At 44.5% G+C, this 26,049-nt stretch overlaps 1 protein-coding gene across 1 annotated transcript in view; it reads right to left on the minus strand.

Annotated features, from left to right (window-relative positions):
• LOC132910274 (B-cell receptor CD22) overlaps positions 1–26,049 on the minus strand; it is a 342,114-nt gene that overhangs the window by 95,437 nt on the left and 220,628 nt on the right. Inside the window, exon 7 of the mRNA XM_060965833.1 lies at positions 722–844. Within this exon, the coding sequence (XP_060821816.1) occupies positions 722–844 (123 nt within the window). The remainder of the gene's footprint in view (positions 1–721; positions 845–26,049) is intronic.

The following is a 26,049-nucleotide window of genomic DNA, read 5'->3' on the forward strand; positions in this document are numbered from 1 at the left end:
AAGAAGAAGAAGAAGCAGCGATGCGCGCGTGACTGACGAAAAGCCACGGAAGAGCAGAGAAGCCGTCTCGAAGCGTAGAATTTTTAATCTTGACGAAGCATTCACAACACGCCGGATTAGAGGAACGAGAAAGAAGCACGCCATCGGGTTGCTTTCGCTACTCCAAGAAAGATAATATCTGTCACGCATACTTATCCACAATGAGGGGATTCGTTCGCCTGGAACGGGGTAGGATTATTTATTGTCCTGACTTTGACTCCACCAACTCGCCATAGTCCTCCTCGGGTCGTCGCGGTATACACTAATGTGATTATACGATTTATCGTTTTGTTTTCTGATGACTGCGAAGAGACTGACAGTCTGCACGTTGATAGGAAATGGGAACACTCGACCATAGGGATGGGAGTGGGACAGATAATTCCGTCTTGGAATGAAAGATGAAAATATGCCGGTTATTCGAGATTTTCTCTTTCTTTTTTTCTTTTTTTTTTTTAAGAGGTAGCCGCGTTACGAATTAGAAGGAAGAAACGTAGGTTGGTTTCGAAGGAGATACTTTGCATTTTTATTAGAGACAATTGCAAGATGCGAATGTTCCCGTATAATATTTCTAAATATACATATATTTTTCCTTGTTTTCCGTTTCCTTTGTATGTCGGTGTTTTAGGTAGGTTGTATGTACAGCTAACGAAACATGGAATTCTTCGTTACTACTGTCACTTACCACGTTGCCAAATCGGTGTGCTAGCCGGATTGCTGTCCACTTCGCATTTCAGGCTGACGGACATCCCCTCGACGATCGGAATTCCAAAACCAGGTAAACGCGTTATCGCGAACGACGGAGTATCTGAAACAGGTATTAAGCAATTACTGTCAGCCCAAATATCGATAGTCGTGTGTCGATCACGTGTCAGTAGGAGAAAAGAAGAACCGCTATCTTTACGATTCTTGCCTCCAATTTTCTCTAATTCTACGGTTTCTCTAAAGCGAGAAAATATATCAAAAACGTAGAATAAAAATCTCAGCGAAAAAATTCTCTGTAGATAAAATATTGCAAAAAAAAAAGCGTGAAAACTAATTGTTCGAATATATGCGGAGTTTTTAAGTGTTTTCGGTAAAAAGAGTTTGGTACAACGAGGCTAAAGTTTCACGGAGTACGAACGGGAAAAAGAGTTTGGAATGTTCGGGGTCGTAAGGTATTTATATTTGTACACCGGACTGCGTCGTTATTATTGTTTATTAAAGCGCGCAGAGAAACTGGAGCGGTAGGTAGGTCGATAAGACCAGAGCTTAGCGTCTTAACGCAAATTGTATAGTAATGAGGTATCGCAAAATTTCGCGTTAGGTTGCCTGGGACGTAGGCTTAAGCAACAAAATCTGAAATGTGTTCTCTATACAAATAAATTCAACTTAGTCGAGTACAAGAAAAAGTCGATTAAGGGTAAACCGCGTTATGAAGATTCTCGTGTCGCTGCTGGTAACACAGCTAGGGAAAACTGTTAATGTTATTTGCTCTCGAGTCCGAGTTACGATATTGCTTGCTTATTTTATTCGTAGCGTTTATATCGTTGTATAAATATATCTGGCGATATAGAACGTCTTAAATATTCTACGCATAATAAAAATACTGCTCCTTAATGTGAAAAGTAATTCTCCATACCGGGGAAATTTTTCATCCAACCACGATTATTCCTCAAACAGTGGTCTCTCGTTGATTCGGCGCTCGAAATCGGTCAGACCGACAAAGGACAACAAAAAGCCCGAGAGGCAAAAAGAGGAATATCGAGCGGAACGAAAGCAAAAATCGCGCGACTTCGTAATAACCGAAACGGGCGACGGGGAGGAAACGAGCCGCTCCATTGCGGACATCAAACCTACTAATCGGCAAAACGGAACTGCGCCTCTGACGAACGAGCTACCCCTTCGCCCCGTTTTGTGGGCGACGACCATGGCGCGCTACTAGCGTTCCTTCCGCGTCATTAACGACCGACCTCGAACTAGGTGACAGAATCGGGCCGTATCCAGAACGTGGATGCACACATGCGCGTAAGCACGCGTGCTACATAAAGGACACGTACATACGCGTGATACACACATGTATAGCTACGTAAACGTACGTATACGCGATAGAATCGAAAGCGTTCGACGAACGAACGAGCAAGCCAGCGAGCGAGCGAGCGAGCGCGTTTCGAGGCCGCGAGTAATTAACGAACAGCATAGGACAGTGAAAATTTTACGACCCACGGGTCGCGTGTACTCGTTAAAATCAGCCCTGTCTTTATTTCGCTTCGTTCCCCTATTTTTTCCTTCTCTTCGTCTTTCTCGCGCTCCATGTCCGGTCGGATGGATGACGATGGTCGTCCCATCCACGGCGGGGAACAAGCTGGCGCCTTCTCGCGTGAAATCAAAGCTTGCCGTGGCGCCGTCCGAACGTTCGGTCGCGCGCTATATCGCGCTGTTCGTTCGGTTCGTTAATATTTCAGCAGCGCGCCGACGCGAGGATGCCGAGGAAAAGGGTGTCGAGGTCGCGAGATAAATTGGTGGTTGGGAAGGAAGAAGAGGCGACGTGCTAGGTTTAGAGGAACCGGTCGTAAGAGCAATGGAGACGAATCGCGTTGAAAAGGGCGAGAAGAGAATCCCAAATACATTGATGCGGGCTGGAAGTAGCAAAGAGGGAGGAAAAGAGGAAAAAAGAAGCGAGAAGCTTTCCCTCCGACTACCGGATGGCTCCAAGTTATTCACTCGGCTATAATAGCGCGGTGCTGAGACAATGCAAGCTTAATGAAAGCCACCCCCACTTCTTTTCATTCCGTCTCTCTCTTTCTACCGGTTTCGTTTCTATCTTCGTTCGTCCTCCTCGTCCCTCTTTCCGGCTATTCTCCGAGCGTCTTTGTCGCTCCCGCCGTTTCTCCGTCCCTGTCGGTTTTCCCTGTACGTCTCGTGGGTCTTGCTCGACGCCAACGGGGATAACGCCACCGCCGCCGCCGCCACCACGGCCGCTCTGTAGACTCGGCGCAGTGGCGTAAACACCAAACAAAGCAAACAATGAGACACAGAAGTGTCCCACAGACCTCGATCGCTTAATGAGAACTTTAAAGCGCCTCCGCAAACTACCAGTCTGCCTGTTTTAGACAGGATCAAAGGCAAGCGTATGTCTGAGTACACGATGTATTCGGAAATGTCTGCCGACGCGATAGGGTTACGTTCTATTTATCGCGATAACGAGAACAGAAGCTTTTTCAACATTCAATGCGAAATGTCTTCTCTAACCGAGTCTCGCTATAATTGAAACGCTAATGGCGATTAGATGTTCTTAACACGCGTACACTCGATGGAAATATTTCGAAATTGAAAATATCGTTCGATCGAACGAAATTGCACATGGCCGTTTAAACAGAACAATTAAACGGTCCCCAACGAACGTACCTCTTCATTAAATAATGGTCACACGTTCCCAGAATTGACCCAGGTATTTCTAAAACAGCCAGTGTGTACAAACACGGAGCCCGCAAATACACGCTCGCAGCGGTTCCCTTACGTGTTCTCTCTCGTATCGTTCTCTCGTTTGCCGTGTGCCCGATAAATCGCACGTCCGGGACTCGTTCGAACGCGAAATTCCTGCTCTATTTCTCCCTGTGCCCTGTGTAATTCCCTTTACGCGGGTCGTGAATTAACGCCAGACGAAAACGACGGCGGATTGTTGTCCCGATGGTGGCCGGCTGTCGGTGTTTGTACCTGCTCGAAGAACTCGACGAGAAAGGGTGAAAGAAGAAGGCGAGCGCGTCTTCAAAGAAATTTTTCCTGCCGTATGCCACGGCTGCTGGAATGCTCGTAAACCTTATACGGGCCGTTAAGCAAACCTATACACCAAGGGGTATTTGCGAGGGTACACTACCAGTCGTTCCGGCGAGAGTTGCGTAAAGCAACGTGAAAAAGAACGTACGAGTACGAGTTCGACCACGGTTCCACCAGCCGCTTGTAATTTGTATCGCGAGATAGCTGTTGCCAGCGACCGTGTTGCGGTCAAAGGGAATTCCTCTGGTCTGGAATTTTAAATCGAAAAAAAAAGAAGAAAAAAAAAAGGGAATGGAAAGGAAACAAGATGAAAATGGGGAAAAAAGAGAGAACGGATCGGAACGAATCAAACGTGACCGATTGTTTTGCCTGTGGCTTCCGCTGTTTTATGATACGACTGTGAAGAGGGATCGTTTTTTCCCGAGCTCTGGGAATTTACAGTCAACTTTTTAATCAGTGTATAACGTAAAAGCAGCTGTTTTAACTAATTCCGTTTCATGGAAATTTTATTATTCTTTCCGTCGCGATAGTGATTTGCGAGAGAATGGAAAACGATGCAGCGAATATTTAGTTGTCCGATCGATCGAATACCTATATTTTTTCCGAATAAACGCGAAAAAATGTGGCAGAATTGACAACTTTGCGACCATCGTCACGTAACGATACCGACTTCGCTATTAACGAAACAATAGGCGAGCGCAAATATTTGGCCGTCACACGTCCACCACGGTGAACGCAGAAAGCTCGCATACGCGGATGGAAACTATCGTGAAAACTCGTTTATGCAGGAAAAATCGTGACGCGGCTGTTAAATGATTCTTTGATGATCGAACGCTTTGCTGTATGGTATGCTGAAGTATTGCTGTGCGAATTAAGCATGCAACGTGCTGCCACTGCTATCGAATTTATTCTGTTTTTTAACGACATTGCTCAATAGACGTTCAAAAAGTTGCACTAATTGATAGTTATCGATTTCGATGCAATTTTTAGAAAAAAAAAAAAAATACCTGCCTTTGGTAATATATTTGTTTCATACAGAATTGTACAAATACCAGAACGATTTTACTCGCTATAGCGTTGTTGTTATTTGTCGTAGTTGTTTGTTTATTTAGATCCAGGAGGTGTGTTCGATCCAATCAAGTTGACCAAATGAAAACCAATGTTTTCCACATGGTGAAACTATCGACAAGGAAATCGATCAATCAATCGGAGAGTGAGTCAGTGAGTTAACACCCGGTAATCACCACGCATCGTCAAATTTGTTTCAAAGAGGTACGCAATGTGCTGTTAACACAGATCGAGCGATTCCTCTGGAAAAATGACATTGCGTCGTTGAAAAATTGCAATACCCGCGAGCAGAGAAATAACAACTAAATTACTCTCTTTTTCTACCGGTCCTCCATACGACTAAATCCGCAACCGTAAATACATATACACGTTGATGATGAAACTAACGATATCCGACGATAATTGACATCGAAACGAAACAAAATTTTGCAGATATCCGGACAGCCATTTGTAAAATATGTAATGGATCAGAGAAAAATCCACGTTAACTCGATCATTCATTATGTAATTGTTCGCGATTACATTCGTCTCTTATATATTGGTGTATATTTCAATGAAACTTATTCCAGCGGAAAACAATTTTATTGTACAGAATATTTCGTGAAATATAGGACGATTTAATCAAAAAATGATGCAGGCTGCAGGCAGCTATATTCTCAATCTCATAAACGAAATACCGATTCCGTTACACGTTTTAGAAAATAATCTGTAAAAAGTCGCAGATCTCTATCGACGAAGACTCGTAAGAATATCGATGAATTCGAAGAACGCTATTAACTGCGTTCTAATTCCACCAAGATACGAATATTTCTTCAGCTCGTTCTATCTTAGGACGGACCAAAAATGAAAATAGAACAAAGAAAATACGCTTTTACACTCTAAATTCATCGCCTTAGGTCGCTCAATTTTCATTTCGACAGCATCTCGAACAGAAAGCGAGTAATTACGTGTTGCCGGGTGATTTTGCGAAAGGAATGCATTTTCGTTGCTCTCTGTGAAACAAGGAACGCGATGACGGCTCGCAGTATTCGTCTCGTAAACAAGTTTAAGTTCCGTTATATTGGATCACCGGTCATCGTGCCAGAGATGTAAGCGTCCGAAACGCGTGCTTGGCTGGAAACGTTGGCCGATTGTTACGGATGCGCCCAGTGTCCCGAGCATTGCCACTTTGTCCAGTGTGCATGGAACTTCATTTCCAACTACTCGTTTCGCGAGGAAACGCGAAGGTCCGGCGCGAATTAATACAACATGCGAGCGGGCTGGTATGTTTCGCAAGGTACTTCATGGTTAAAACGATGCCACGGTGCCGCGTGTTTTAAGGGTCGGAATGTGGCACGGATGAAAATGACGGCCGACAGTTTACGGGTGGTTAGTCACGTTACGGTTTAATTAGGTAAAAGGTTATGATAGTAGTAAAGGGGAAAAGGAGAGGCTCGCTAGTGAGTTCATCGGAGAGACTTCGCAATGTTCGAGGACCATGGCAAAAACGACGATAAGAAATTTTATCGGAACGACGTTTTGGACGAGGTTCGCCAAAGCTGGAACTTTGTGGCAGAATAAATAGCGATTAAGCTTCGTTCCCAAGAAGCGAAAAAGATTTAATTATAACGTAACAATTTTACGAAACAACAATTTTACAAAGGAGAGTTCACGAAAAAATCACGTTTCTTGCTCCTCGAGCTTGCGAAGCTTTAATTCTTTAAGTAGTTCACAAACTAGGTATTTCTCGTACGTGTCTGAAAATCTCCGCGAGCCTTTATTTTCCTCTCAAAGTAAAAGGCACACGACGCGATGCGATATTCCTGCGCACCCTGAAAAAACAAACGCGACGTTCCTAGTACGTATAAGACGCGGGAAATATGAAATGGCGAGGTGACAAGGGATCGACGGAAACGCGATAAAGCGGCGAATACTTGGTTGGGTTAAGGATGAGAGGATTCGAATCACCGATCCTGCAAACGTAAGTGACTTGGACGGAGTAGTAAATTGTAATCGCGAGTTCATGCAGTTTCTCGATCTCGAAGTTTGTAGTTACTCTCCGAGGTATTACCCAGGGAACCGTGGTAGCCTCGCTACCTGGCTAAGCATTCTCCTGTTTCTACCTAATTACCAAGTATCAAGTAAGCTTCATAAAGCTGCTATTAATCTTGCTCAAGCGCGCGGCAACGCCGAAATCCATAGGGTATCGCGGCAACGTCCTGCACGTTCGCACGATCTGCTGCGCGATAACGTCGCGTTTGACGTGCAAGCAATTTACAACTAAATTTCCAAATCTTTGAATTTAAACTAGCAGCAAGATCTCGCGATATCCGCGACAGAATTAAGAGAATACTTTGATGGACCAATTTGTCGACTAACATAGCAATTACTTTACTTCTCGAGCAGTTGCTCGAAAGATTCGAAAATAGAATTCAAGTGGAGGATTTGCTTCGCACGTAAAGCATAAATGAAACTTAAATCCTAGTTCGTTGATTATATTTTCTAAAGCTGTTATCGAAAGACGTCGATAATTGGGGAAGATACCTGTTACTAACTGTTACGTCGGCCGACTCTCTACCTGAGCCGGACCTCACATCGCGGACGTATGGCAGCCAGATGCCCGCACATCTTTATTTCGTACTCCTGAAGACACTCGCAGACTGACCATAAATCTCAGAAAACTCTGGCGAAAGTCTTTCATCTCAAACAAGGGTTTTTTCACGAAAGCGTTTTCTAAGGTTTCTGGTTCGCGTCTGGAAAACACGTGAACGCTAAGTGTGCACACGTGCGATGCTTCCTACTCCCAACTCTCCATCGAGGGCGGCTAATACCCTTCCTAGTCCATCGATAGTCTTACTAACCAATAGAAACAATTTCTATTACCCTCACTTCTCCAGCCAAAAACTGTCATCAACAAATCAGATGATTCCGTGCGTTAGACACACCCTTTCTTAGCTCACCTCCGACACAGCATCGTCACTATCAAGTTAGTTCGTCTTCGTCGTCAAATCAGTCAACACGTCTACAACGATCACTCAGTCCAACGAACTCACTGAGAAGCATCGTAAAGTCGCAATCTAACATTCTAACCGATCAGTCGCAGTCGAAAATTCTCTGTACGGTCGCGTCCAAATCAGTCACATTGTACAAGATTTAACTCGAACATTCTAGTGGTAACTTCCAATATTATTAATCCAACACCTTATATAGATTGTAAGTGTTATTCTGATACAAATATACATATTTATTCTACAACCGTAGAATAAGTTGCATTCATTGAATCACCCCGGTTATCCTAAACGAAACGCGGGGAGCGACCAGTTCGCGGCGTCGATTAGCCGAATCGTAGCGAGAATTTACGCCTCTCGCTGACGCGTTTCCTCGCGACTGCGTCTCTCCGCGAACGGTCGTAACACTAACGAACGATGCGTCGATCACGATACAACGAATCGGACGCTGTTGATCGGACGCGTTCGTTAAAAGTCTAAAGGAATCGCGGAATTTCAACTTTCGCTTCTATCGTAGAACAACCGAAAGCTATACGAGAGTAGCATGAAAGGCTGTGTGAAAAAGTAGGCCATCGTAATTTCCACGCATCTACTTCTCCTACATTTTCCTTACATTTTAAAACCCGCTGACTTTTACAACCTCGTGTCACCCATTTCTTTCACTCACGATCAACTGCACTGATTTTGCTCTGCAAACGAGCGACGCGAAAGGAAAAGGGAGACAAGATTTCCCGGACGGTTTCTCCGTTACTGTTGTCACAGATAAAATTCTAGCAGGAATGGTCCGCGCGACATCCCTTATGGTCAGGCCGCCTAGGCCTACCCATCGTCAACAGTGACCCGTATTAGGCCCAAGGAACCCCCATAAACCGCATCTGTTAACTATCAAGCTACGCCGGTCCCAAAAATCCGTTGGTTTATTGCACATCCTCGCTAATTACGAAGAAAGCAGATGTGCCCTGCGAAACTGCTGGGTTTTCCCCAAGAACAAGGACACCCATGAGCCAAATCTGCAGAAGACTTTCTCCTCGTATTATGTTTATTAACACTGGTCATAACCAATGGGCATCGCGGATCGTTACCCTCACTATTCTACCCAAAAGAGTAAACAGCGAATCCGTGTCCTTCGTTCAGAAGGACACACCCTGACCGAGTTTTCCTCAGTAAGAGCAGTAGAGCAGACAGTCAGTCTAAAATAAAATTTCCTAACTAAAATACTACTAAAAGAAATTGTATCATCACGGTATTGTACAAATTGAGAAAAAAAATAAAGAACTCAATCTCCTATTCGAAAATTGACAAGTTTTCTTGTTTTATCTTAATTTTTTACGTGACACTGTCAGCGGTACTGGCAGACACCCGATAACAAACCCACATTCCCGCGACCAAGCGTAGGGCGCATCTGCATTCATCGCGTAGATTCGGCGGCCCCGTAACAATTTTCATTAAACGACCTCAATAGGCAAGTTATACAGATGAATATAGCGTTCATCAGGGCTGGTGGAACGTCGCTATCGAGGCGGGGCGGCGCGTGTTTCGCCAGGACAAACCGGAAACGGCGACGATATTATACAACCGGGTCGCCCGTAGTCGAATGAAGGAGGCGCGCCGCTGTTTCACAAATTTGCAACTTACTTTCGGTTTCGGGCGGTCCGCGCGGCAGGACGGTCGCCATAATTTAGACTCGAGTTTTCCCTGCATCTGTGTTAGTCAAATACGACGAAACTGGTGCGCGTACAAGAGCTGGGATTAAAATCAGTCGGTTAACTGGCGTCCTTTGGCAAATAGAACGGAGACGAAATAAAGAAGGAACAGGAAGCTTTTAGAGTCTTTGGAATATGTAGAAAAGTAGAACAGACAATTTCTTACACATCTAACAGTTATGTACAATTGTGAAAAGATACTCGTACTGTTCAAAACGTTTCACGTATACGAATAAGGTCGTACTGCATCACGTGCCATTTTCCGAGCGACGAACAATGCTCGTAAATGAGATTATCTTGGCAGACGCGTGTCTCAGGTATCGAGATACGTCGGGTTAGCAAATGCATTTACAGAATAAAGAATTTACTTGGAGAGGTGCATTGCTGCGATGACAAACGCGGACGAGTCGTTTTGCTATAAAAGAGTGAGAAAGTAGAACTTGGATGAAACGAAAGGAACGGAAAGAAGAAAGAAAAGCTGAAGAATGGAAGAAGAAACGATCGAGAAAGTGGAAAGGATAAATGGCAAGCGGATTGGAAGAGATAGAAGCGAAGCGAGTTCGGCAATTCGGCAATTGGCACAAAGCAAATCGCGGCCTAATTAGAAGATAACATCGGTACTCGTGGCGGGTTCGCGACGCGTGCGAATGCCTCACGTGATTTGCGAGACTGTCACGGGATAATCAACGAACGGGTCTGCCGCGATCACGTTTGCCTCCACCGGGTGCACCCGGTTGCCGTGGAAATAGCTTCTCGAAACGTCGCGATAATTAACCGGCTCGTCGACAGAGTCCAGAGAAGGCGTGATTCAGCTGGAACGAGACAGATATATGTACACGAACGCGCAGCCATACACGCACAAAGGTAGACAAGGGTAGAAATGGAACAGCCGGAGGAACGATTCAAAGGATAGACCGCGTTGTATAATTCATAGAGCGCGGGGCAAGCGAGAAAGACAGAAACGGAAAAATATAGGAAGAGAGAAGAAAGGGGAGAGAGGGCGCGATGAAAGGCAGAAAAAAGAGCAGCGTTTCGTGGAAAAAGATTGAAATCCATTGGCGTGGGCCAGCGGGGATATAAGACTATCGAAAAACGATTAATCCCTGAAGAGGATCACCGCACCGGATGAAAAGCGATATTACCCTGGGGGCCTCTAATTCAGCCTAATTGCTCGTTTATGCGAATCCTTGAAATATTCATGAAGCTTTATGAGAATTTTTCATCCCGCAGCTCACGCTGCTTCTTTCGAACTGTTACCCAAAGGGGGAGGGCTGCACGTGTTTCCGCCACGAGGCGCGACGCGATCGATCTTCCGTTGATACCAAAGGTACACCGGCGGTTTTGTCGAGGCGATGCGTTTGCGAAAAAGACACAGGCCGCTGCATTTACATCGAGGAACTCGTTGTAGAAACGACACGGTGTTTCATCCTGCTGGCAGAGATTAAACGGACGAACTTAATGGGACACAGGTGACGGTTTCTTCGACCCAGTAAGATGAAAACTAAACACTTCCGCTGGATTTTAGGTGGATTCCGCTTAAAGTTTCCAACGTGGAACTGGCACGGTTACGTTGTAACAAGTTTTTTCAGTCCATGTAGACATACGGATGAATTACGTGCGAGTAATTATAGCTTAAGTATACAGACTGTGAACCAGGTATATTTGGACTGTCTATAGCTCGTTAAATAATGGCAATTGACTGTTATTTTCGCTTAAATATACCAAGTATGCGAGAAGAAGGTCGTAGGTAGATGAAGATAGAAACGGAAAAAGTATGGGAAAGGAAGAGTTTGGAAGAGCGCGGGGGCGAGTCGTTGAAAGCGAAGATACGAAAGAACAGCAAACTGAAAATGTCGAGAGAAATTGGAAAGTTCGAGAAAAGGAAGATCGCGTCGGCGGCGTAACTGGCACACCGCGATTCCAGCGAAAGACGTTTTTTCATCGGCAGTTCATCGGTTGAGAAAGGGAGAGGGAAGGGTACTTATGTTCAGCCACGGTACCAGGGAAGGATGGTAAAAACCACAGTTAGTTAGTTCCGGACTCCTTCCCTCGAAACAAATTGCGTTTAAAGAGGAACAACGCCGACGGACTTTCGCAGTTAAATCTCATCGGGTAGCTTTGAGCAAGTTTTTGTGGCCAATAAAACATGAGGAGGGGTTGGGTAACGTTTTCCACCCAAGTACCTTGCAGGAAATCAAATTGTCCGAGCGCGTTTCGCAAGTGTCGCAATATTTCCTGCGTGCGCCACCGACCTTGTACCGGATCAAACGGATTGGATTTTCAATTGCTTTCAGAAACGTTCCGACGATTGTGACCGCCTCGGGCCATCTACCTTTGGAAAGCATAGCACAGTTGCGTTTCAATTAATCGACTAATGAAATAGTTGCGAGAAAAAAGGAAAACAGACAGAAAGAAAAGAGGAGAATGGAATGGGAGGAGGAGGAATGGGAGAGGTGGGGAGAAAGGATATAAAAGTAGCGGAAATCAAAGAGTAGCAAGCAAGCGAACCTTTCAACGTTTCTGGGACGATACAGTAACGGGCAGTTCGCCTCGAGCGAGTTTACATCGCGTCGTTTCAATTTCCGAATGGGCTGATCAGAAGGAAGAAAGGCACATGCGAACGAATGAACGAACGAACGAGCGGTAGAAACGGAGCACGAGAAGAGCAACGAGTTGGGAAAGAAGATCGTCGGAGTATTGCTTCGACGAACGGTCGCCCGCATCGAGGACAGTCGTTCATTTCGCGCGTACGCCAGCTCTTCCGGCGTTGAAAATTACGCAACTACTGGTTGAGGTAGCTGGCGAGGTTACGGACGAACGAAGGGACGCCGGTGGTAAAGGGTGGTCGATGGAAAACCGGGAAAATGTGAGAGGAAGCGAGCGCGATAGTTCGACATAGTCCGAAGGAAAAAAGGAAACGAGCAAACAGGAAGGAAGCGGTGAAACTGATACAACGTTACGCGACGATACAACGAAATAAGCGGAGAGAAGAGATGGAAACCGACGCGGCATGCGTATATCAAGCTTTGCTTGTACGCCGTGGGCGCCAGTTCATGCGGAAAAAACGTTTGCCGGCGACCGAGCATAAATAACCGGTCATCTCTGGGAAAAAAAAGCTTGATCGATCTGTTCAGGTTATTAATAAGTTGTCGAGCAGCCTGGAATACGGTTTAACGTCCGTTTGATGTTTAATCGTTACGTAATTCGTATCGTTATTATCGTCGTATTCGATACGATTTCTTCGGGAGATAACGAGTGGAACGAAAGAGAGGAAGATCGGCAGCCGGAAAACCAAGTTTATATTTCCCGTATCTACGATTGCCAGAAACGTGTATTGTAAAAGTTACGCAATCAGTCTGTTAATATACACGCCTCTTTAAACAAACGACGTTACCGTGTATCGTAATTTGCGCGTAAAATAGCGAGAAACGTATATTCAGAGATTTGAAAAATATGGAACTCTTTGCGAAAAACCAGTGAAAGAATACGAACATCGAAACCTGGACAGGAAATTAATTAGACTTTAAGTTGATTGGCTTAAGACTGGAAGTTAACTGAGAAGTTGACTGCTAAGGAGCTTCACGGGTCTTCGTTTTTGTCTATGTTACACGTAGATCGAGAAAAGCCTGAAAATTTGTTTTTCCTGCTTTGATTAAGTGCTTCTTTAAATCACCTCTTTTTTTCAACGACGCTAACTAGCATGCTCTCGAGGAAAGACAAAAGAGTCGCGAAACTTTTAGTATCCGCATCTTTCTAGGGCCATCAAGTTTATAAATCTAGGTAATTAACTCTGCAGGAAGAAGTGTCCGTTTCTATCAAGCAAATGCCTGGAGGAGCAAAGTTTCCTTACAGATCTCTGGACATTGTTTAAGAAACATTTTCCTCCGGTAAAACATTCGCCATTGCCTTTTGCTTAATTATACGCTTCATTTAACCTTTTGACAAGATCAGAGAAAGCAAATGTTCCCTTTTAGAACTTCCAAACTGAGAAATTTCAATAAAACAGATACTTCGGAAACTCGAGCTTTCTTGGAAATATTTCACGTCGTTCTCTAAAGGTAATGTGAATTCCAAATCGTATTTTTCAACTTGCTTTTAATTTGGTAACAAAGTTCCGTCATTATTAAACAAATTTCTATAATTTACAAAATACGGGCTTAAATTCTTCGAAATTGTTAAACGCTAGCAAACATCTCTCTCGGTATAAACAAATTTTGAATAATATACGGAACATCGGCAAACTTTCTCTCTAGTTAAAATATCTCTAATCTGCGGAACGCTGATAAACGTTTCCGCTACCATAAAAGAGATTAGTTTAATCTTTATTCGTTCGGTGAACAAAAGCGATCGTGCGAGAATCTTAAACGTTTCCTAGGTGAAATGACAGCTAAAAATTGTCTAACAATTTCAAGTTGTTACTTCGTATTCGTTACGCTACTCCGCAGAAGCGTAAAGTCGCGTTTCGCGATTTCCAGGACAAAAGCGTGAAACGTTATAACGTCGAGACGCGATTGTGCTTCAAAGCCACGACCTGTTTCGTTCCGCGTGAATGTTTTCGCTTTTAGCGCGTATCATCATAATCCTGGACTTACGACACGGCATTTACCGTCCGTGGCTGACTGTTCTTACAAACAGTGGCTTTGAGCATCGAAAATTGAACGGTTCTACCGCCTTCATTTTCTTCCATTTGCTTCAACTTTGATTTCATTTAAATTTGCTTTAGCTTTAATTCTTTGGTTGCAAACAAACTTACTCGATAGAGTTCTCTGTCGAGGTCAGTGTAGTTGAAGTCAGTGTAGTTTAGACGTTAATCGCAGTTTCCTTTACCTTATAGAAACATCTTTTCCTCCGATTTCCAATTCTTGATGTTTCTTCTTTAAGATTCTTACAGTTCGTCGAATCTCTAGATCATTTAGTTTCTCGGTATATTTTTTCTTTATTTGTAATTCGCTGTATTTTACCATTATTGTACCCTATTCCTCTGATTTAATTCTCCGGTATTACATCTGTACAAAATGTCGTTAACGCAAGCGTAGAAGAGCGGACGTCCCGGCGTTGTTTTGAAATTCATGCTAAACAAGTTCAGCGCTATTACCCAGCTACTAGCAAAGCATCGCTACAAATATTTCTTACGAAATTATTCAGATATGTATAATTTTATGTGCTAGATTAGGTTAGATGCGTGGTAGTACTACTTGTACGTCCTCTCGCCACCGGCGATTCTTGAGGCGTTGCTGACGAGCGAGAGGGGCAGGAGGGCCGTGACCTCCTTCTGCGAGCAAGTTGTGCTGCGGAAGGAGTCAGCGGAGCGGGCGAGGGACTCCCATCCCGAGAGGATCGGTCGACGAGGGCGAAGCGGTGTCCTTGGACGCGTCCACACGGGGCGCGCTAGGACCACCGCGACCTCCGATGGGGTTTAAAACTTAGGTGCTGGACCTTCCAGCGCCCGGGGGCCCCCAAGTAGTCCGGTGGGGATCCGGACGTCTCCCGGGGATGGGGCGCGATGTTACATGGCTGCACACCGCGCCATTTGCGGACAGATTATTGTACTCAGGGGGGGAGGCTGGTGTATCGCCCCATCGGTTCCCGGGCACCCCTCGATCGCAAGAGAGACGGTTATCGTGAAGGTTTTAGTCGATTGGAGTCCGACACTACCACGCCGCTTTTCCCTCTAGAGGCGGCGGCTGTCCGCGCGGATTTCCTCCACTTAAGAAAAAAAAAAAAGAAAACAAAAAAGTACTACTTGTTTGTGAATATCCGTGTGTAGAGGCATGTGTGTCGCGGCGTCTCAAAACAAACGAATGTAAACTGTTCAGTCCGTTAACAGTCGGGTGTGGAAGAAAGTGCTGAGACGCGCGCAAGTGTGCATCGACGAATATCTTTGGAATCGTTTATCAAATAAATATACAGTTATTCTAATGTAAATTCCAAGTGTAAATTTAGTGTTCGTATACGATTATCTCGGTTACTAAGATCGGAAATTCTCAAGAGAAATAACTAAAATAAAACAGGCAGGGTACGCGATATCCCACTAGAGCCTGTTACGGAATTTAAAAGATAACCTGCAGAAGTACCCGGTGCTCGACAATTTTACGCTTACCATTTACACCAGTGAGCTAAATATAAACTTAGATAGTTCTTCAAGAAAATCTTCTGTGTACGTGCTGTTCGTCGAACAGGTCTTCGAAACGACTGGACGTAAACCGTCGTAAAGAAACTGTCTGCACGCACGCGACTGCCAAGAAACACCGTTGTCATCGTGGTGTCGCCGGTTAAACCCGTCGTTACGTTCGAGGTTCTTGCGAACGAGCAACGATCTAAGGCAGCTACATCGAAAGACTAGCCGAGGAAAGTAACCCTTCGTCGTAACTCGTGCCGGTCGTTTCGGTTCACGGCGAACGACGATTTACATCGGCCGTAACCGCGAGAAAGGATTCCAGGAAATTGGATGTTACTCGGACATCTAGTCCGCCGTTTTGTTTCCTACACTCCCTCGGACAAGCTTATGACCCAAGTCTGACTTTTCTGGCGGTTTCGAATGATCTTGTCTGGATAAAGAAAAAATCGAGGCACGTTGAAACTTGCCAGACGATATGGTAAGCTTACGTGTATCGGGAGATAAGCTGATATTTATTTAGGTTTGCGGAATAGGTTTACTGATAGCAGGTTGTTGGGTAGCTGGATGGAAGAAGAGAGGATATGTTTCTGGAATATCGATCGAATGGAGCAAATACTTTTGGAAATTAGGATTCGATAAGAGTGACCCTGCGAGATTGGATTTAGTCTGACTTGTTAGGGTTTCTATGGTATTGATATTGTATTATGTTTCTTTCTTTCTCTGAGTTCTATCGCCAGGTATCAGATTCTGGCTCTCAGATTGTCGGTAAACTCGTCTTATGGACATCTGTCCTTCGCAATAATCTCAAGATCATCCTTTCTATATATTCAAACGTGAATAAATTGAAACGAGACTAAAATCAAATTGCGTGTAATGGATCATTGCAGATTAAATGGGATTTCCGTTTGCAATTGTCTACGTGTTTTTACGTCGCTACCCAGTATGCGACGAAATACAGATCACGCTTGTAGAGATTGAAATTAAATGGGAAGAAATGCGACTACGTATCTGGAAGATGCAGAGCAAAGGAAGGCCAAAGGGATAATTACGAATTCTCGCGTAAATTACTTTGCATAAAAACTTCATAGAAAATCTACATATCGTGCTAACGAAACGGCGAATTTTGCTCTTTGAAAGCCGAAAACGAGTGTCAACGCGAACGTTACATCGTGATGCAAGCGCACGACAAGGATTTTAACATTTTGCGGCAATTCCAGTGACAAAGGAAGCACACGGTGCCTTTCCCTCGTCAGCGATTCCGCGCGCGAAGGTGCCATAGCGCGGGAATTTGAAATTCAGATTAATACGGAACGCGTTCATCGTTAACACTGCAAAGGTCTGCCTGGCTATGCATTACCATACATGCGCACCCTCGCGCATTCAGATACGAACGCGTACCCTCACACAGACAATATTCCAGCTTCCTTGTAGCTTGCGCGCATATGATTCCGCCATGGTGTTTACCTGTCTCACGGCTCGTTGGAGAAATTCGGAAACCAGCGCGAGCATGTGGATTTCAATGAAGATGCGACACGTTGCCAGCGCTAAGATCGTTCACCGAGTGTTTTCGCAATAAATTCGTTGCGTTCGTGGAGCGTAAGTCGCTAGCGAGAGAACGTTGACGCTTTCTTCGTTTGATTGCACGTTGCTTCGTTTTGCATCGAGCTCGTGCTCCAGACCAAGAGGATAACGATCGAATTACGTCGAGTTACCGCCACGAGTTGCTGCAAGTCGAACGCTTCGATTGGTTGATTTCGCAGGCTTCTCTAGCAACGACCTATTTTCTTGTTAAAAATGAAAATGTTGAAATTTCGCACCGTTGAATATTTAAAGGAACGTTACAGCAAAAACTCGAGAATGCTTCGCAACTCAGCCGTGTGAGAGCCTCGAGGAAGCTGTCGATAATCTATGATAATCTTAGAATGCTCTGAATATTTACGTCGTCGAGATCATTGATTTACGTACGTTTTAAACTCCTTTTATAACCTTCTTCGCGATTATAGAGCAGAGAATATTTTTCTATGTGTTTTTATGACAGTTTATGGGAAGTTTGAAACTGTTCGAAAACATATCAGTTGGATAAAAAATAAATTAAAGCGCGAAACCGTTCTATCTGATAGACAACACATCTTGCAACAGAATTTATCAGCAGAACAAGCAAGCAGTAGAGAAAGCCTAATTGCCATCAATGTGTCGATCCTTCAGTCGAATAGTTACGCGGAAAAAAGGTCTATGTGATCATTGCGGAACACGTACGTGGTGGGGCTATGAGAAAAGACAAAGGGATGCTTAAGGGAGAAAGACGAATTAACGGTCAGTGTGAGTTGAGAAGTCGGAGTGTGTTGTCAGCGTTGTCGAGGAGGGTGGTCCGCGTGAAAGAGAGCGTTGGAACCGTGATGACGAGAGTTGTAAATTAACTGTTTAGTTGCCTTAGTTATAGCACATTACTGTATTCAGTTCACGTTAAATAACCATCGTTTTCCGCTTAATCCATTCCAAATAAATAAGAAAATCCTGCAATATAAATTGAAGTATGAAACCGTTCTACCTGATAGACAATCTTACATCTTGCAACAGAATTTATCAGCAGAACAAGCAAGCAGTAGAGAAAGTCTAATTGCCATCAATATGTCGATCCTTCAGTCGAATAGTTACGCGGAAAAAAGGTCTATGTGATCATTGCGGAACACGTACGTGGTGGGGCTATGAGAAAAGACAAAGGGATGCTTAAGGGAGAAAGACGAATTAACGGTCAGTGCGAGTTGAGAAGTCGGAGTGTGTTGTCAGCGTTGTCGAGGAGGGTGGTCCGCGTGAAAGAGAGCGTTGGAACCGTGATGACGAGAGTTGTAAATTAACTGTTTAGTTGCCTTAGTTATAGCACATTACTGTATTCAGTTCACGTTAAATAACCATCGTTTTCCGCTTAATCCATTCCAAATAAATAAGAAAATCCTGCAATATAAATTGAAGTACGAAACCGTTCTACCTGATAGACAATCTTATATCTTGCAATAGAATTTATCGGTAGAACAAGCAAATTTAGTTGCCCAAATAGAAGCAGCATCATTGACAGGAATGTGTCGTTTCTTCGAAGTTTAGAAATTGGATCGCGATTCTAGCGAAAGCAAATATTTTTCTTTGCATCTCGCGCGTGGGACAATTTCAGCGAATAAAATTTCACATAAAAGTAAATATTCCCATATAACACGGAAGCGTCCTCTAAATTCTCGAAGCAGGACCGGCTAGAATTGAAAGGTGTCCGCTTCCTAATGGTTCTCTGGGCGTCTTGTGGAAATATGCGACTGTAATCCCCGCGTGGAAATCCGTTAAGCGGGTTTCTGTCGGCGTTTCTGCTATTCGACGATCTGGCGTTCGCAACGAGGACGCGTAGAAGAAGATGATGACACCACGGACTATCAGCGTCACGAGAGTACTGTTTAAATTGAGAAACAGAGAACGAACCACACGGTTTAGGATTATTAAATATCAATAGGCGAAACGCAGTTTAAGAATAGACCTTGTTCGAAAAATAACGAAATTAAAAATAGAAATTGTAATTACTATGATAAGTTCATAAATAGCGAAAAGAAAGTTTGGCTGGTTCGGCGAATGATTTAATTTTGATTAAATACGAAGGAAGAGTTTGCGAACTGGGTGTGTGACCCAAAGGATCGCAAACGAGCTAAGAAAAACATAGCCTGTTCCTGATTTGCATGTATTAAATTCCAGTTTGTATATAAAATCGGGAAAGAAGATGGTTGGTCGAATTCGTTCGATCTTCAAGCCGGACCAAGCTGCAAAGAAAAATCCTGTAACGCGAGATTGTCCCGTGGAGGGGGATAGGAAGTTCCTTTTCGATGATCACAGAGCCTCGTCTTTCGTGGCACCGCTTTGGAATACTAATATTAAACTTCGCCCGTTAGCGACGTCAAAGACTTTTTGCATAGAGCAAAGTCTGCACGTGAGAGAAATAAAAATGCGGATACCTGTATACACGGAAAGCGAGGGATACGTCGTCGACTACGTAATTGGGAACGATCCCTCGATATCGTCGGACAATTATACATCTTGTGGAGCGTAGATCACGGTTGAATTTCATCGATTCTTTTAATTTCCATACGAATAGTTTTACGGTAAAAGGTAAAAATAATAAACGGAAAATTATATCTTCGCCAATAAAATTTTGTTTAAATATACACTCACGTATAGATGAAAGAAAAATCTTAAAGTTTCACGTACGTGTTATCTCGGATGAAATTCACTTTGCAGGGAAATCGATTTAACATTAAAATGTCGGCTTTTACCTCGTCAAGTATCACAGAACACGTTATTCTTCATGAATTAGCGTTAGAACGGAGAAATTCGATTAGCTGTCCAGTCGACCGCGTTTAATCGTGCGGTTACATGGTGTCTTTCTTCTGACTAACCCTCGGTCTGCCTTATCCACCGGTAAACTTTACCCCTCGGCACTACCCGTTCCCTCGTTTCCGTCGTGCACGAACGAAACGGGGTTAATTCGTCGGAAAACTCGATGAGCCGACGATCTTAAATCTCGTATGCACCGACCAGACGAGAGAAAACAATGGAGGATCAAATTTTATGGGGTCGTTCTGACTAAATTAACGCGTGCCACCGTGTCGAAATATTCCACAGGGATTACGTATTGACGAGATACACTCGTGTCCCCATTTTTCCCCTCGTTCGGTTAACTGCATCGTACACCACCATTGAAATACCATTCCCCTTAATTTTACTCTCTATTATCGACGAAAGAGTCCTGAAACGCTGTTTCAGGCACTGACAGGGACGTAACAACGAAGCCAATTATTCGCTCGCAACGAATTCAACGAGACCAACTTACGATGAAAATTCTGAAACGATATCTTTGAACGGGGTTCGACTAAAATAATATTTCCGCTAAAATAAAGTTCTCCTTTGAAAAAAATTGCCACTGTATCGATAAACCGTATTTCCCGTTAAACAAAGATTGTTTTTCAATCATCGTACCAGCGAGCTCGTCGAGAGCTTTAGACGTTCTGGTTTACCTTACGCTCTCCGGTTGCTCTTTCTGATTGCACGAATGAAAAATACGAAGAGGCGAGCGCGAGCTCAGCTTATACGAAGGAGCTTACGGTTTAAGCATTCCGACTGGTGAGTGAGAAAACCGAAAAGAAAGAGTCAAAGAAAAAAAAGAAGAAAAGATAAAGAAGAAGAGTACGTAACAGACGATGAAAGAAGAAAGTACAAGAAAAGGAAGCAGAAGCAGGATTCCGCCTATAACGAGCATCGCGTACGAGGACGCGAATGATTGTTAAAATACACTGCCCGAAGGGGTGCGTGTGTGTACCGATACAACGCAACCGGAAATGTTTCGAATGTTTTACTCCGGAATGCGCCCTTTCTGTCGCTTATTTTTCCTCGCGAGCATCCATGCAACTGCTTCGTTAGAGAACCCCCTGTTTTTCTCTTTTATTTCTTTCCTCTTCCTTTTTTTCTTCTTGTTTTCTTTTTCTTGTTTTGTTTTTTTAATCATTACCCTGCGTCCTTGTTGCGCGAGCACGGCAGAAAGATATTAGTTATCGAATTCCGATAATAACGCGTCAAAGATGACGAGTCTGGTGTAAATAAGCCAGGAAATTGTTATTCGCCGGGGTTGAAATTGAAAGTTACGTGCGGCGGCAGACGCGAACGCACAGCCAGACGCCAGGATAACAATGATTCTCATCGAACGTCTCGCCGTTCTCCGGCCTGACTTCTTACCCGTGCAATATCGTGGCAAGTTTTCTTGCCAGCCTGAAACCCGCTAACCCTTTCAACGTACGAAGCAAGGGCGAGCACAACCTCCAAGAGGGAAGTTAGTTTACGGGGGAACTTAGGTATATATGGAGTGTCTTCGAGGGAAGCTGGTGTACGAGACGATGTATAGGGCGTTTCTATGGAAAAGGAAGGTTGCTTCGTATTTGCCTCCTGGCTCCGGTTCATTATACCATAGAGTATTTGCATTTTAATTACATAAAACACAGGTTGGAGAGAGATACTTTGTTTAGTGATTTATGGTTTATTTATTTGAAGATACTTTATTGTACGTAGGAGGTACGAGTTTTCGGGGAATATGAGAATATCGTGGAGAGGAAGAACGAGTAATTAAGAAAATTTTATTTCGTCAGTCGATAAAATTCTACGTTCATTAAGAAGAAAATTCGACGTTAAGCAAGATACGAAATTATCTTGTCTATCTTGAAATATTTATCACGTAATTCTACTCTGAGCGAGTTAACGGTTAAGATGGAAAACAACGAATCGAAGCTTGCATCGACACGAACGAGTAAAATAGAAAATCAAGCGTCTTCGTTCTCCTTTCTAAAGAAACGAACCTTTTGATGGGAGAAAATACGTGGAAAAGGTTGAACGTGGCTCAACGAGGAGAAGCCAGATCGAAAGGAAGCAGAACGACGCGCAGACAGAAAAATATCGTTTTCTCAAGGTTGCGGAAAGGAAGAAAGTCGAAGACACTGGGTGGAAAAAGCGAAATAAAGCGGCGAGATGCGCGCTACGAAGACGAAACTATGATTCGTGAGGCTCGGCAGAGGAAAGATGAATACAGCCACGAAGGAGATGTTTGTACAACCCAATTTTTCGCTCGATTGCCGTCCTCTACGCGATTTCCCATCTTTCTGCCCCTTGCCCTCTCTCAGCCTTCGGCATAATATTTCCCCTAGCTTGCCGCGTATCTGGTGGCGCGTTAGACTCTTAGAAGGAACGCTCTCGTATCTTGCTGCCTCGTTCCGTATTCCGTGTATATATCCGGCGTCTGGAATTTCATTTTGATTCAAAGTTGAAGACGCCTCGTTCGACCCGTATTTACCAGCGGTAAAGTTTCATCGAGGCATGTAAATAATGTGTCGGCCAGGGTTCGGGCCACGGTGAATCGAAAAACGACCAGCAACGCGTTACCAGGGGTCACCGAAAGAGGGAACACACCGTAGAAAATAGGGAAGGGGGGAGAGGAGAAAAATAGAGAAGGAAGAGAAAAAGAAAAGAAGCGAAAGGTGGAGGCGGATGGCGATGCCGGCGAAGGAAAAAAGAAAGCAGCCGGCGTGTGTGTAATTCCAGAGGAAAAGGTGCGCGAGAGAAAGGCTTGCGGCATTGTTTGTTGCCTCATTGCCCGCGGTTAACTGCCAGCAACAAAAACGTTCTACCGTCGGCCAACGTTACGTCCTATTACCGAGCCTCGTGTCCCACGCTTCTCCGCGTCCCTTTCTTCTTCGTCGCGTTCCACCCTCTGCCCTTTCGCCTCGTCATCGTGACGAAACGCTCGTTTATAAAACTCCTACGAGAACATATTCCGCGCGAATTTGCATGGAAAGTATTTCGCCCGGTAATCGCGTTACATCGGCGCACACACGCACACACACACACACGCTCATATGTACATACGTACGTGCATACGCGAGCAGGAAAATCCTCGCGATCGTCCGTCTTGAAAATATGTTGGAACGATGTTAAGATGGAGGTGAAATATGCTTTATAGGGAGGATTTTTCGGTCGATGGAGATATAAAGATGATATTCGAAGTTTTCCATACGTTTGCTAAGATAAATACGTTGCGTGGCCGTACCGTTTAACAAGTTGGCGAAAATTATCGAATATCTGTCGGATAGTTGGTGGAAATCGGCCAAGTCGATTAAGGGCGTAGAAGTTATGGAACTCACTTGCGCGATATTGTAACGTACTGTGCGGAGTATATCGCGGCTAATAAGTGATAAACCTTGTACTGGAACCTGACTGTCTGCAAAACGCAGCTCAACTACTACCTTCCGTACCCTGTGTAATAAGCGTAAAACGTAGTTCGTTATTAATAGATCAACTTCCGTGTACCTGTACAATTAAAACTTTCCTCCACACGGAAAGTTACCCGTTTTTCTATCTCGTTTCCTAAACTCGACTTCTTTCCGTCAATCTACGTCTATAATCTATAATCTAATCCTATATCTAGGGTGTATTAAAGGGTGTATTTAAGTTTCGAACGCCAGGGAACGCAGACCGCAGTGGTCTAAATTAATTCTGTTAATTTTATCGCGAAAGCTGGATCGTCTCGAAGGTGGAAAAAGGGAGGGGGGGGGGAGAGAGAAAAAGTCTCGACGGGAACGGGATTACCTTAGCATACCTAACTCCACTTTCCTACTTTCGCCCCTTTCGACCGGCTCGTTCCGCTTCCGACTCTCTGTTTCTCATCCTTATTCTCGCTTAGGATCTTCGATCTCGGCCTCCATTGAAAATTCATTTCATCCGTCGGATCCCATGGCCAATCTTCCTTTCCATTTAATCCGAGATGCCGACTGAGATATCCTCTTTGCTGATAGTCAAAGTGAGGATCTCACGAAGACGTTCCAAGTCCGGAAGTTAACTTGTTCGGGAAAGGAGGAACCGAAGTGGCAGCTGACTGCATTAGCTTGGTTAAGTGGCGGCGGTATTCATCTCAGGAAACGTTTACGATTCTATGAAATAGATCTCGTAGTCGATGGAACTCGATCGGCCATTTTTTTCTTTCCCACCACCCGCTCCTGTATACCACGAGGGTTTCCCGTGATTTTTACGAGGCGACGAGTCGACCGCGAACCTCTGCCAAGCTGGGAAACGTGCGAAACCGCGGACAGATTTGCGAAGTACGTGGAAATTCGACCCGTCGAGTTACAGATTTTTTGCCTGCTTTGGATGAAATTCAAAACTATTCTTACCACTCTGTCAACAATTTTCGGCGCTTGAACGTAATACGTACGAGACCGAGTTCTTCGTTCCGTAAGAAACCTTTAAAAACTAGTTTCCGGCGCGAAAGTTGCCTGCGATATTTCACAACTTTGAGATGTCCTAAAATTCTGAGATCCCGGAATCGGAAACCGCGATTTCTCGGCGTAATAAAATCCACAAACATTTCTCGATCGATCGAATCTCTATCGCGTTGCTCCGTTCTACAACAGCTCTCCATCCACCTTGCCGTTATTACTTGCACTTTCCTATCGAGCAAACAGCCCGGGTTCGCGTCGACAATCGGCCGCTAGCAACGACGACGACCGAGACAAAAGCGTCCGATGGAGATAAAAGCTGTGCGTCGACGGGGTTAAACGAAAGCAAAAGAGGAAATAAAAAGTGGAGAGAGCTGGGAAAGAGTAAATAAAAGGCGACGAAGAATCGGACGATCCATGGACGTAACGGGTATTGGCCTCTTTTGGCGCGCAGACAACTCTCGCTAATCCTCCTTTATCCAAGGCTAACGTAACTTCGCGTTCCATTCGGCGAATATCTTACGAGCACCGGCAACCATCCAAGCCGTCTGCTTTTTCCACCCTGCGGCTCTCGCCAACCCTCCTACGAACAGCGGTGCGCGACTTTCCAGCGAGGAGGAAATCTTGGCCAAGTTGAAAATCCAGTCGTGATTCGTCGATGCGGAGGGTAACTGAGAAAGAAGGTGGACGATCTCCAAATAGGTCGGCAAACGAGTCGACTTCGTTTCCGATTTAAGGATTGATGAGGTGCGGAGCTCGCTTTTGAGCCGCGTAACTTTCTGCTCCTCTTTCGTCTCTCCACAAGGTACGTAAGAGGGTTGAAGGAATTGGTGGACGAAGGAGCGAAAGAGAAAAAAAACGACAGCGAGGGAAATTCCTGTGCAACGCCTTGTCGAACCGTAAAATCGTTCGATATCGCGACGGCGGTGGTGAAATTTTTGTCGTGCCGCAGCGTATCGAGCGACGCGGCTACTGGAGCGTTCGCGAGCATTGGGACGCCTTGAAATATAGGTCGTATCGAGAATCTCTCGTCGACTTCGTAACGAGAGTAACGAAGGGCAGCGGAAAATGGGCCATGCATACCGCGGTTCCTTTCCGATTTTACGAGACGGCCAGCACGCGGAATTCTATTATTCCCGTGAACCTTGAGAACGGGCTGCCTACAAACGCCTCCATTCCTCCACGATGAAATCCGATGAATTTTTTCGAATCGAGCTTCTATGTTTAGCGAGCTTCCTCTCTCGGTAAAACGAACGGAAATTTCTAATAATCGAAGATTCCTTTGTATGCAACGATCGCATCGATCGGGAATCGAGGGAAAGTCGGGTTTTGTGATAAATTATCGAAAAGTTCGATGGAGTTTCTTATTAAAAGTGAGTTTTGTCGGAGAATACGCTGTCAATTATGAATAGAGAATGGACTTGTTGAACTAACCAAAGTTTCTTCCGAAATATAATATCTTCGATCATGTAAGAGGCTAATTCCAAAGTCGGATTATCTGAAATTTCTTGCTAAACACCATGGTATAATCACCTCGCGACTAAAAAATTCCCAAGTTTCGCGAGATCAGTCACCGCGATGCAAACAATTCATGCATG

This window comes from Bombus pascuorum, chromosome 9 (genome assembly GCF_905332965.1).
Source record: "Bombus pascuorum chromosome 9, iyBomPasc1.1, whole genome shotgun sequence".
Classification (NCBI taxonomy): Eukaryota; Metazoa; Arthropoda; class Insecta; order Hymenoptera; family Apidae; genus Bombus; species Bombus pascuorum.